We start from the raw sequence: 13,586 nt of genomic DNA, 5'->3' as shown, positions 1-13,586 counted from the left end.
GCTCAGAAGATGTTGGACTTCAGAAGTTACAACCTTCAGATGATGAAGTCTTCAGAACTTCATAAGTGACTAAAGCTTCATCAACCTCTGAAGATCTCTTTGAAAGCTGTGAAGATTCCCTTCACCAGTCAACTCTTCTACCAATGGAGAAAAGGACCTTTCAAGCCTGATCAGTTCAGCTACTCTCGTTTTGTCTGTCCTAACTTGAGAACGTGGGTTTTCAGTTTTGTTAGCTGAATAAGGAAAGTCTACTCTGCAGTAGTCAAAGTACCTGAAACTCTTTCTTAGTTTTGGATACAACCAAACTGCATCAAGACAGACTGCTTGAAGACAAAAGATTATCAACTCCAACGGCTCCTTTTTGCAACGACTCTTTTCTAGTGGCATATATATATACTAGAAGTTTCAGCTACAAAAAGATATATATACAATTATCAAGATTTGAACGTGCGCTGAACAAACTCTGAACTCTGAGATATACAAGCTCTGAACCTCTTATCAAGTGTTTTTGCACTTTAGCCAAATACTCTGTACTATTTGTATTTGCTCTCTTTAGGTTCATCTAAGAGCTTTTGTATATTTTTCATATACCTTACTATTACTTGAGGAAACTTAAGCTTGTGTGCTTAAGTGTGGAATCTTAAGCTTGTGTGCTTAAGTGTGAAATCTTAAGCTTGTGTGCTTAAGTGTGAAGTCTTAAGCTTGTGTGCTTGAGCATTGTTGAGAAGTCTCTTGCTTGTGTGCTTGAGCAGGTGTAATCTTGTGTGATTATAGTGAAATCCCTTGGAAGTGCAAGGGGACTGGACTACTCTCGTTTTGTGAGAGGAACCAGTATAAAATTGCTTGTGTGATCTCTCTCTCTCTCTATCTTGTTATTATTTGTGTTATTTATCCGCTGCTAACGTAGTTGAGTTAAGAACTTGAAAAAGTTTTAACTTAGCTAAAACACAATTCAACCCCCCCCTTCTTGTGTTTTCACACCTTCAGAAGCTACAAAAGATTAGCTTTTGCTTTGTCTTGGAGTTACGCTGTGAAAATAAGAGTTTCTAAACATACTCTTAGTCTCTTTTTGATGTTTGGATATATATTTTAAGGTTCAAATCTATGATTTTCTTTTTCACATGCTCTCAATTATAAACATATGTCGTGCTCAAATAAAAAAAAATCATATATTTTAAGCTTAAAAAACCAGATGCAAATATAGATGAAGGATAAAAAAAGACACGACGTGAAAAAAAGTTAAAAGACCCAATCGTTACTTGAATTCATATACTACGAGAGTAATTTTGCCTAAAAAATACTATATACATTGCAAAATTTTGTTTCCCATTTTATAAGAATAATTTCAAAGTTCAAGATTTATAAATTTAAATTTTGAATTGTGTAAAAAAATAATTAAATTTTTTAAAAATATATTCCTTAATCGTATACTTCTGCATATTCCATTGGTTATTATTATTATTATTAGAATTAGACCTTACTTTTTTTCTTTTATGTAGTTATTTTTTTTATAATTCATCAACCAAAAACATAGACTAGAACATACTAGAAAAATAAATATATAACATTTTATTCATTAATAATATACACCCTCCGTCCCATATTACTTAACTTAACTTACTCTCTCTTCTTTTCTCCATAATCAATAACCAATAAAAACTCTTTTTACATCTTCTCATAAAATTTATTTCAACAAAAACACAAGAAGTCATCCTTAAAACTATCATATTTTATTTTTCTTAATAAGTATGAAAATATTTTTTTTGCTTATATTATGGGACGAAGGGAGTATACTTTTTAGAGTCCAACGTAACAATAATCACTTGTATATAGAAAATTTGAAAATGAATTTTCTGTTGTAGTATATTAGTGAATTCACTGAACCCTTACGATTTAAATGTGGCCGACTGCACTGCAGTTAGTATATTAGTGAATTCACTGAATCCCTATCCCAGTTACAACTATAGATCATTCGATATAAATTGATGAATAAGATTATTCGACTTTGTAAATAATCTGGACCATCTAATTAATGTAAAATTAATGGCCGAGATCAATATTCATGGTAAACCAACAAATCCAGGTATAGAATCCACGGTTTTTCAAGACCCATAGTTTTGTTTCATTTTCCTACCCCACTAACCTAATACTACCATTTTTATGTCACTTTCTCCCTCTGATCTATCCCTTTCATTTTCCTACCCTCTCTATAAATCCTAGTACTAATCCTCCAAACACCACTTTAGCCCATTTCACCACAAACCAAAAAAAACAAACATCATGGTAGGACAGTTGACAACAACAAGTAATTCGGTTTAATCCGGTTTGTCATGCGGTTCGACCAGTGATCTAGTGGTTCGACCAATGAACCAGTGACCCAGTACCCTCGCCGGTTCGATGACCGGTCCGGTTTTTAAAACACTGACAACAACAACAAAACCAAGTCGAAGCGACGACGTTTTAGACATCCAAGAACAAATTAGAATCACTAATCAAATCAAAGCTCAATTTGATGCTATAACACCAAAACGACCCATCAAACCCAACAGAAGTGAACCTGAAACACAACAAAACGACGTCGTTGACTTCAATTTCTCTTCACACAATAACATACCAGAGCTTCAAAAACTTGAATCTCTTCAATCAAATTCTCAGATTCTTCCTTCAGAGGATGGATTAGTTGATGCACAACATGAATTTGTTGAAACTCAGTATTATAACAAGTTGTTGTCGATTGATAAACAACATCATACGGTTCGTGATTTTACTCTGTTTCTATAATTATGCATTTTTTGTTGTTGTAATTAATAATTATGGTCTGTCCCGTGAGTTTAGCTCAATTGGCAGACATTGCATTATAAATACAGCTGATCGGGTTTCAAACCCCGGCCATTACACTTATCCACGTGTAATTTCTAGCCATTTATTTGATAAAAAATAAATTAATTATGTTTTTATTTTTTGTATTGAAATGAAAATAGACAGGAAGTGGGTTTATAAAAGCGGTTAGAGAAGGAGGTGAAGATGGATATGAAATTCAGTTACCTGTAAGAGGTGTTGATGTTGGTGAAAACCAATTTAGAGACTATAAAAGCAATCCTGCCACAAATGATTGGGTTCCCAACCTTGATCATGAACATCTGGTATAAGAGATATATCCGCTCCTTTTTATAAAAGACATACTAGTTAATAGAAGTTGATGTATTACTCTCGCAGATCATCTTTATAAGAGATATACGAGTTAACAGAAGTTGATGTATTTGATTCATTATAAGTTGATGTATTTGATTCATATTTATCGACTTTTGTTGACTCGTATATCTTTTGTAAAAAGACTAGAATTAGTATTAATTTAGAGATAGAGAGAAATCTTAATTATTTTTGTGGCTATCTTAATTTAGTTATTAGATTTTTGAATTTTGTGCTAATAGGTATTTTTAATTAATTTGTAATAGGACTTTGTATCGTCGAAGCCGAATAGGAGTGAGAGCACTTAAATCTGTGAAGAGAGAAAATGAAGAGGATCGACACTCTAATTTGGTGTTTGTTTGTGGATGGTCATGGTGTTTGGTGGTGGAACTACTATGCAACACTCTATGTTATTGTAATAATATGAAGGAGTTTCATAATGTTAGTAACATTTTTCGTGATGTCAGTGCATTTTCAACGCCTAAAATACTTTTGATCTACATTGTTCTCATCCATCCCGACTAAATTATTAAGATTCAAAATAATACATTGGCTACAATATAATTAAATGATTCTTTATACATAGTTACATACATACACACTAACGTCAACAATACATAAAGAAAAAATCTAAGTAACATAACATCTTATACTGTTCTAGAAACACTTCTTCAGCTTTTGAAACTATCTTTTGTCTAATGAAAAATAGTAAACAATTGAATGGCCTCGGACACCAGAGAAAAACTTTGCCACTCATTATTCATAAGTCTCATATAATTTGAACCATTGACAAACACACAATTGCTAAGAGAATATTTTATTTTTATTTTTAAAATTCGGTATCCAGCTCAATGATCGACTAATTTGATGGGATTGATTCCACCGTCCACTTGTGATGGTATCTTTTAAAGCTAGAGCAAAACTCTATATGGGCTAAGAGAAAATGTTATTGATTATTGGACGCACTTTGCATTGGGCCTCCAATGGAATGGCCATTGGTATCACCGTTCCGCGTCCTTCAGTCATGTTAACTTCTTCATTGTTAACTCTTTTCCACTCAAAACATTGAATCAACGAGCCCAGAGTTAAGCTTAAAGTTCTTAGGGATAATCCTGATCCAGGACAGGACCTCCTCCCCATACCAAAAGGAATAAAGCCATGCATGTCTGCTTGCTGACTATTCTCAAACCTCTGAGGCTTAAAGCTCGTTGGATCAGCCCACAAATTAGGGTCCCTATGAATATCCCATGCATTAACCATCAATATTGTGTTTTGAGGCACATCATAGCCTCCCACGGTACAACCATCAGATGATACATGTGGTATCAACATTGGTGCCGCCGGATGCAATCGCAGCGTCTCAGAGATAATATTTTGAAGGTATTGTAATTTTGTAGCTTTTTCTTCTTCAATTAAGCACTCTTGTCCAATGTGATTGTCCAATTCAATCCTTGCCTTTTCCAATACATCTGGATGGTTTAACAAATTAGCCATCGCCCACTCTAATGTTATAGCGGAAGTTTCTGTTCCAGCAACTATCAATGACTACAAAATAAAATAAGAAACAATCAATATAATATTTTTTTTGTAAAAATAAAATAAAAATTGACCATTTAAAAGACTAAAGATCATGGAGGGAAGAGTAATAATAAGTGACTAACCATAATAAGCCCTTTGATAATTTGGTCGCTGTAATATTCTGGTTGTGATTCTTGTAAGGAAAGTAAGTGATCAATCATGGTATTTTTATTTTCCTTTTTGTTCTTACGATGATCATCAACTAGTCCTTGAAAAAGTGCATCCATCTTCTCTCCAACCCTTTTTAACTTATTCTTATAACCACTAAAATCAAACAATCTGAATAAAGGCACAAAATCACCAAGATAGGATCCCAACCCAAACTCTTGAATCTCATTCATGACATCTCGAAATTTCTTTGCCTCATCGGCGTTTGTTCCATCAGATTCATCACCATAAAAGCGTTTACCACAAACCATTCTCATGATTGTGTTAAATGTTAGCTCAGCAAACAAAGATCTAAGCTCAACTTTTGTGAAGTCTTTGTTAGAGTTCTTAGCAAGTTCTCGAACTAACCTCATGGTCTCGTCTTTACGGATTTCTGAAAAAGAGTTGAGACGGTGAGTAGAGAGAATTTCTAGTGAGCTTATACGACGTAAATTACGCCAATGATCTCCATACGATGAGGTAATAAGGCTTGTGTTATCGAAAGCAAGATACTTGGTTTTAAGAGAGTGTATACGGTTTGCGAAAATAATATCATTTTTGGTGAAACATTCTTCGGCAATAGACGCCGATGAAACTACGGCTACAAGTTGAGACCCAAATTTAAGGGTGAAAATAGGACCATATTTTTGGGAGAGTTCATGAAAATATAGGTGAATTGGTTGTTTAAGTTGATGGAGATTGCCAATTATGGGAAAAGAAGGTGGGCATGGTGGAATTTTTTTGAGTCTTCTATTGGAAAATAATAATAATTTTATAGATATAAGAAAAAGGAAAGGGAAAATTATGTAGACAAGAAAGTTGTATTCCATGTGTTTAGATTAAAATCTTTGTAGGTGATGATTGAATTCAAATCTGACCATATATGAAATATATACATGTGTACATGTATATATAGGGTCTCAAAATTTTTAAGAAGACATAAAAGATACAACTAATCAAGTTTGGCATATCTCAGGTTTTTCATTGTATGGAGTACGTCTTATTACTAGTCATACATAGTCAATAAGAATGGTGTCAAGTTGGACCCGACACATTTAGTCCATTTGTATTTTACCAGGCACGGCGTTGTACACCCGACACATTTTTCTCAAAAGACAGTTCCTTGTCTCTGTCGTATTTTCAATGTAGAAGAATGGGCAAGGCATTGGATTGGAATGGGTGTGTGGTACAGGAAAAAATGGACCCGACACATAATGGAAAATTCTTCAAGTAATAATGCAATTTTTATGACCAACGAATTAGTACGATTGGTAAGAGTTTTGGTCCATTTAAGTATGTGGTTAGGGGTTTGAATTCTGACTAATACGTATGAAGAAAATTTGGTTGAGAGGAGAACTCACATTATGTGTCTCACAGATTTTCCGACGGAGATTAGTTATCGCTAACGACGGTGAAAATTTGTAACTATATCATGGTAAAAAAAAATGCAATTTTATGAAATAGTGACCGAGAGAGCTTTATACCTCAAAATTTTGAAAAAAAAAGAATGCCTAAACAAATTTCAATTTAATTATATAAGTATACTCCTCTCTATATATTATATAATATGAAAAATTAATTAATGTTTTCTTTAGCTTAGTTGGTTTAGATGTAGGCCTCATATTGTTCTTGACAATTTTGTGATGTGCGTTTGAAAACTTAAAATTTGTAGACTATTAGGTGAATTTAAGAATGTAAGAAAAACTCATTTACCTTAAGTGAAATTTTAACGATTAACAGTACTTGACTAAAAAGTATATTATCTTATATAGAACTAGAAAATCTAATTCAGCTTTTGAAACTATTTTTTACTAAATAAAAAATAAGGAAAATGTTAAATAGTGCACCTGATGCACTAGTTAAACACATAAATAAGGAAATTTTATCTTGAAACTCGTGCATTCAATACATTGAAAGTATAAAAAGTTATTTGGCTTAAATGCAGTTTTACCCCCCTATTTTAAAAAATGCGGAATTTTACCCCCCCTATTTTAAAATGCGGAATTTTACCCCCCCTATTTTATAATTTGTTGGATTTTGCCCCCCACCAAAATTTTGCACAAAATCTGCTTCTGAGCCTCAAGTTCAAAGCTTCGCACATAACTCAATTTGGATCAATAATTCACCAAACTAGTACCGAAACGACCACAATCGAGTTAGTTTTCCACATAATGAAACTCCACTAAATTTGGAGTTACAGAGAGAGATTAATTACTGTTTTAGTGAATGTCTGTTCAAATTAATTATCGTATGAAACTACTACTGGTATTTTCGTCATTCCTCTCACCCTGTAGCTCATTTTTTAATACTATTTACAGGTATGGAAATCTAACGAAATTACCCTTGTTGGCATTTCAATTTCGTCGAATTTGGAGTTACGATATTTTCGGTAGACGATGTTGAATTTGAAGATCACAAGTAGATTTCTGCAGAATTAGTAATTGGACAGACCTTCACTAAAACGGTAATTAATCTCTCTCTGTAACTCCAAATTTAGTGGGGTTTGATTATGTGGAAAGCTAACTCGATTACGGTCACTTCGGTAGCCGTTTGGTGAATTATAGATCCAAATTGAATATAGGGGCTTTTCTGTTGCCACTATGTTCATGTGATTCATTACTCAAGTAGTCAAAACCAAAAGCATTTCTAGGACCACCACCAGCACCACTGGCATCACCGGCTTCACCGGTTGTTCTAGTGCTACTATCGTCTCCTCCAGACATAGTGTTCTCACAAGATCTTTACTGTCTCACTGTTAAGTGAAAGTAACAGACCAGTGCTCTAGATACCAATTGAAGGTGTGAAAACACAAGAAGGGGGGGTTGAATTGTGTTTTAGTCAAGTTTAAAACTTTTTCAAGTTCTTAACTTAACTTCAACAGCAGCGGATAAATAACACAATAAAATAAGTTAAGAGATAGAGAGAGATCACACAAGCACTTTATACTGGTTCCTCTCACAAAACGAGAGTAGTCCAGTCCCCTTGCACTTCCAAGGGATTTCATTATAATCACACAAGATTACACCTGCTCAAGCACACAAGCAAGAGACTTCACCACAATGCTCAAGCACACAAGCAAGAGACTTCTCAAGTACAAATGTAATGAATAATAGAATGAATACAACAGCTCTTAATCAGAACCTAGAAGAACAAATACTAAATATTTGAACTAAAAGTGCAACAACACAGTTCAGAGGTTCAGAGCTTTGTATGAGGAATTCAGAGTTTGTTCGTGCGTAATAATAATCCTTGATATATGATTACAACTGATTCCTTTAGTATATATATGACTAGAAAAGAGTCGTTGCAAAGATGACCGTTGAAGTAGATAACCTTTTGTCTTCAAGCAGCCTGTCTTGATGCAGTTTGGTTGTATCTAAACTGAGTAAGAGTTTCAGGTACTTTGACTATTGCAGAGAAGACTTTCCTTATTCAGCTAACACAACTGATGACCCACGTTCTCAAAAGAGGACAGACAAAAAGAGATTAGCTGTTCTGATCAGGCTTGAAAGGTCTTTTTCTTCATTGGTAGAAGAGTTGACTTGCAAAAGAGAATCTTTACAAACTTCAAGAAGATCATCAGAGTATGATGAAGCTTAGACCTTAAGAAGTTCTGAAGACTTTATCGTCTGAAGATTACAACTTCTGAGTCTCACAATCTTCTGAACGCTTGCAAACTTCTGAACTCCTTATCTTCTGATCTTCAATCAGAGTTTAATTGAGTCTAAGTCCTGCGCACTTAAATTAAATTTTTAGTCATTCCAATTGTTTATTAATACTTTGTTATCATCAAAACCTTAATAGATTTAGGGGCAAACATTTTTAAATTAATTTTGTTCCAACACATATTCCATTGGTTATTATTATTATTATTAGAATTAGACCTTACTTTTTTTCTTTTATGTAGTTATTTTTTTATAATTCATCAACCAAAAACATAGACTAGAACATACTAGAAAAATAAATATATAACATTTTATTCATTAATAATATACTCCCTCCGTCCCATATTACTTAACTTAACTTACTCTCTCTTCTTTTCTCCATAATCAATAACCAATAAAAACTCTTTTTACATCTTCTCATAAAATTTATTTCAACAAAAACACAAGAAGTCATCCTTAAAACTATCATATTTTATTTTTCTTAATAAGTATGAAAATATTTTTTTTTGCTTATATTATGGGACGAAGGGAGTATACGTTTTAGAGTCCAACGTAACAATAACCACTTGTATATAGAAAATTCGAAAATGAATTTTCTGTTGTAGTATATTAGTGAATTCACTGAACCCCTACGATTTAAATGTGGCTGACTGCTGCACTGCAGTTAGTATATTAGTGAATTCACTGAACCCCTATCCCAGTTACAACTATAGATCATTCGATATAAATTGATGAATAAGATTATTCGACTTTGTAAATAATCTGGACCATCTAATTAATGTAAAATTAATGGCCGAGATCAATATTCATGGTAAACCAACAAATCCAGGTATAGAATCCACGGTTTTTCAAGACCCATAGTTTTGTTTCATTTTCCTACCCCACTAACCTAATACTACCATTTTTATGTCACTTTCTCCCTCTGATCTATCCCTTTCATTTTCCTACCCTCTCTATAAATCCTAGTACTAATCCTCCAAACACCACTTTAGCCCATTTCACCACAAACCAAAAAAAACAAACATCATGGTAGGACAGTTGACAACAACAACAACAAAACCAAGTCGAAGCGACGACGTTTTAGACATCCAAGAACAAATCAGAATCACTAATCAAATCAAAGCTCAATTTGATGCTATAACACCAAAACGACCCATCAAACCCAACAGAAGTGAACCTGAAACACAACAAAACGACGTCGTTGACTTCAATTTCTCTTCACACAATAACATACCAGAGCTTCAAAAACTTCAATCTCTTCAATCAAATTCTCAGATTCTTCCTTCAGAGGATGGATTAGTTGATGCACAACATGAATTTGTTGAAACTCAGTATTATAACAAGTTGTTGTCGATTGATAAACAACATCATACGGTTCGTGATTTTACTCTGTTTCTATAATTATGCATTTTTTGTTGTTGTAATTAATAATTATGGTTTGTCCCGTGAGTTTAGCTCAATTGGCAGACATTGCATTATAAATACAGCTGATTGGGTTTCAAACCCCGGCCATTACACTTATCCACATGTAATTTCTAGCCATTTATTTGATAAAAAATAAATTAATTATGTTTTTATTTTTTGTATTGAAATGAAAATAGACAGGAAGTGGGTTTATAAAAGCGGTTAGAGAAGGAGGTGAAGATGGATATGAAATTCAGTTACCTGCAAGAGGTGTTGATGTTGGTGAAAACCAATTTAGAGACTATAAAAGCAATCCTGCCACAAATGATTGGGTTCCCAACCTTGATCATGAACATCTGGTATAAGAGATATATCCGCTCCTTTTTATAAAAGACATACTAGTTAATAGAAGTTGATGTATTACTCTCGCAGATCATCTTTATAAGAGATATACGAGTTAACAGAAGTTGATGTATTTGATTCATTATAAGTTGATGTATTTGATTCATATTTATCGACTTTTGTTGACTCGTATATCTTTTGTAAAAAGACTAGAATTAGTATTAATTTAGAGATAGAGAGAAATCTTAATTATTTTTGTGGCTATCTTAATTTAGTTATTAGATTTTTGAATTTTGTGCTAATAGGTATTTTTAATTAATTTGTAATAGGACTTTGTATCGTCGAAGCCGAATAGGAGTGAGAGCACTTAAATCTGTGAAGAGAGAAAATGAAGAGGATCGACACTCTAATTTGGTGTTTGTTTGTGGATGGTCATGGTGTTTGGTGGTGGAACTACTATGCAACACTCTATGTTATTGTAATAATATGAAGGAGTTTCATAATGTTAGTAACATTTTTCGTGATGTCAGTGCATTTTCAACGCCTAAAATACTTTTGATCCATCCCGACTAAATTATTAAGATTCAAAATAATACATTGGCTACAATATAATTAAATGATTCTTTATACATAGTTACATACATACACACTAACGTCAACAATACATAAAGAAAAAATCTAAGTAACATAACATCTTATACTGTTCTAGAAACACTTCTTCAGCTTTTGAAACTATATTTTGTCTAATGAAAAATAGTAAACAATTGAATGGCCTCGGACACCAGAGAAAAACTTTGCCACTCATTATTCATAAGTCTCATATAATTTGAACCATTGACAAACACACAATTGCTAAGAGAATATTTTATTTTTATTTTTAAAATTCGGTATCCAGCTCAATGATCGACTAATTTGATGGGATTGATTCCACCGTCCACTTGTGATGGTATCTTTTAAAGCTAGAGCAAAACTCTGTATGGGCTAAGAGAAAATGTTATTGATTATTGGACGCACTTTGCATTGGGCCTCCAATGGAATGGCCATTGGTATCACCGTTCCGCGTCCTTCAGTCATGTTAACTTCTTCATTGTTAACTCTTTTCCACTCAAAACATTGAATCAACGAGCCCAGAGTTAAGCTTAAAGTTCTTAGGGATAATCCTGATCCAGGACAGGACCTCCTCCCCATACCAAAAGGAATAAAGCCATGCATGTCTGCTTGCTGACTATTCTCAAACCTCTCAGGCTTAAAGCTCGTTGGATCAGCCCACAAATTAGGGTCCCTATGAATATCCCATGCATTAACCATCAATATTGTGTTTTGAGGCACATCATAGCCTCCCACGTTACAACCATCAGATGATACATGTGGTATCAACATTGGTGCCGCCGGATGCAATCGCAGCGTCTCAGAGATAATATTTTGAAGGTATTGTAATTTTGTAGCTTTTTCTTCTTCAATTAAGCACTCTTGTCCAATGTGATTGTCCAATTCAATCCTTGCCTTTTCCAATACATCTGGATGGTTTAACAAATTAGCCATCGCCCACTCTAATGTTATAGCGGAAGTTTCTGTTCCAGCAACTATCAATGACTACAAAATAAAATAAGAAACAATCAATATAATATTTTTTTTGTAAAAATAAAATAAAAATTGACCATTTAAAAGACTAAAGATCATGGAGGGAAGAGTAATAATAAGTGACTAACCATAATAAGCCCTTTGATAATTTTGTCGCTGTAATCATCAGGTTGTGATTCTTGTAAGGAAAGTAAGTGATCAATCATGGTATTTTTATTTTCCTTTTTGTTCTTACGATGATCATCAACTAGTCCTTGAAAAAGTGCATCCATCTTCTCTCCAACCCTTTTTAACTTATTCTTATAACCACTAAAATCAAACAATCTGAATAAAGGCACAAAATCACCAAGATAGGATCCCAACCCAAACTCTTGAATCTCATTCATGACATCTCGAAATTTCTTTGCCTCATCGGCGTTTGTTCCATCAGATTCATCACCATAAAAGCGTTTACCACAAACCATTCTCATGATTGTGTTAAATGTTAGCTCAGCAAACAAAGATCTAAGCTCAACTTTTGTGAAGTCTTTGTTAGAGTTCTTAGCAAGTTCTCGAACTAACCTCATGGTCTCGTCTTTACGGATTTCTGAAAAAGAGTTGAGACGGTGAGTAGAGAGAATTTCTAGTGAGCTTATACGACGTAAATTACGCCAATGATCTCCATACGATGAGGTAATAAGGCTTGTGTTATCGAAAGCAAGATACTTGGTTTTAAGAGAGTGTATACGGTTTGCAAAAATAATATCATTTTTGGTGAAACATTCCTCGGCAATAGACGCCGATGAAACTACTGCTACAAGTTGAGACCCAAATTTAAGGGTGAAAATAGGACCATATTTTTGGGAGAGTTCATGAAAATATAGGTGAATTGGTTGTTTAAGTTGATGGAGGTTGCCAATTATGGGAAAAGAAGGTGGGCATGGTGGAAGCTTTTTGAGTCTTCTATTGGAAAATAATAATAATTTTATAGATATAAGAAAAAGGAAAGGGAAAATTATGTTGACAATAAAGTTGTATTCCATGTTTAGATTAAAATCTTTGTAGGTGATGATTTATGAATTCAAATCTGACCATATATGAATACATGTGTGTGGCATATATAGGGTCTCAAAATTCCTTTATCTTCTTAGAAAGGTCAGCATTAATTTCTTCTTTGATTTGTACTAGCTTTAAAGTTGGACCCGACACACAGAAGAGTAGGCACGGCGTTGTATATTATGACCAAAAAAGAAGGGGTTGGATTGGAATAGTTGTGGTACACAAAAAAATGGACCCGACACATAATGGAATTTTCTTCAAGTAATAATGCAATTTTTATTTGGTCCAATTGGTGAAAGTTTTGGTCCTTTAAGCATGTGGTTAGATGTTTGAATCCTGGCTAATGCGTATGAAGAAAATTCGATTGGAGAGAACTCACTTTATGTATCGCACAGGTTTCTCGATGAAGATTAATTATCTCAAATGACGGTGAAAATTTATAATCATGGTAACAAAAAAAATAAATGATGCAATTTTTATGAAATAGTGACCGAGAGAGCTTTACACCTCAAAATTTTGAAAAAACAGAAAGCCTAAAAAATTTCAATTTAGTTATATAAATATACTAGGATAACTTACCCGTGCTATCGCCCGGGTTAATGTTCTATGAAAAATATAGATCATTTTTTTTCACACATGAAA

The 13,586-nt window shown here is 33.6% G+C and overlaps 4 protein-coding genes across 8 annotated transcripts; 2 read left to right on the top strand and 2 right to left on the bottom strand.

Moving 5' to 3' along the window:
- The first annotated feature begins 2,198 nt into the window (after positions 1–2,198).
- Positions 2,199–3,650, top strand: LOC123906378. Of its 4 annotated transcripts, none has more exons than XM_045956288.1 (4): positions 2,199–2,305; positions 2,432–2,754; positions 2,982–3,143; positions 3,456–3,650. In XM_045956288.1, the coding sequence occupies exons 1-4, from the start codon at positions 2,281–2,283 to the stop codon at positions 3,495–3,497; spliced, it is 552 nt and encodes a 183-aa protein (XP_045812244.1). In that variant the 5' UTR covers positions 2,199–2,280; the 3' UTR covers positions 3,498–3,650. The 4 variants fall into 4 exon arrangements, with proteins under 4 accessions (XP_045812244.1, XP_045812245.1, XP_045812243.1 ...); XM_045956289.1 differs by having other exon boundaries at positions 2,218–2,305; positions 2,435–2,754; XM_045956287.1 differs by lacking the exon at positions 2,199–2,305 and having other exon boundaries at positions 2,372–2,754.
- A 68-nt stretch (positions 3,651–3,718) lies between these two features.
- On the bottom strand, positions 3,719–6,031 carry LOC123906377 (cytochrome P450 81E8-like). Its single transcript, XM_045956286.1, has 2 exons — positions 4,851–6,031; positions 3,719–4,734 (listed from the first exon to the last, which is right to left on the bottom strand). Exons 1-2 carry the CDS (start codon positions 5,742–5,744, stop codon positions 4,123–4,125), a joined length of 1,506 nt encoding a protein of 501 aa, XP_045812242.1. The 5' UTR covers positions 5,745–6,031; the 3' UTR covers positions 3,719–4,122.
- Positions 6,032–9,549: 3,518 nt separating this feature from the next.
- LOC123906375 lies at positions 9,550–10,849 on the top strand. 2 transcript variants are annotated; one of them, XM_045956284.1, is made up of 3 exons: positions 9,550–9,953; positions 10,181–10,342; positions 10,655–10,849. In XM_045956284.1, the coding sequence occupies exons 1-3, from the start codon at positions 9,606–9,608 to the stop codon at positions 10,694–10,696; spliced, it is 552 nt and encodes a 183-aa protein (XP_045812240.1). In that variant the 5' UTR covers positions 9,550–9,605; the 3' UTR covers positions 10,697–10,849. The 2 variants fall into 2 exon arrangements, with proteins under 2 accessions (XP_045812240.1, XP_045812241.1); XM_045956285.1 differs by lacking the exon at positions 10,655–10,849 and adding an exon at positions 10,405–10,501 and having other exon boundaries at positions 10,181–10,370.
- Positions 10,850–10,902: 53 nt separating this feature from the next.
- On the bottom strand, positions 10,903–13,181 carry LOC123906374 (cytochrome P450 81E8-like). The gene is made up of 2 exons (XM_045956283.1): positions 12,035–13,181; positions 10,903–11,918 (listed from the first exon to the last, which is right to left on the bottom strand). Exons 1-2 carry the CDS (start codon positions 12,926–12,928, stop codon positions 11,307–11,309), a joined length of 1,506 nt encoding a protein of 501 aa, XP_045812239.1. The 5' UTR covers positions 12,929–13,181; the 3' UTR covers positions 10,903–11,306.
- Between the last annotated feature and the right edge of the window lie 405 nt (positions 13,182–13,586).

Source organism: Trifolium pratense, linkage group LG2, assembly GCF_020283565.1.
Source record: "Trifolium pratense cultivar HEN17-A07 linkage group LG2, ARS_RC_1.1, whole genome shotgun sequence".
NCBI classification, from domain to species: domain Eukaryota; kingdom Viridiplantae; phylum Streptophyta; class Magnoliopsida; order Fabales; family Fabaceae; genus Trifolium; species Trifolium pratense.
Note: the sequence above shows the minus strand (reverse complement) of the source record. Positions and strands in the feature narration are given on the sequence as shown.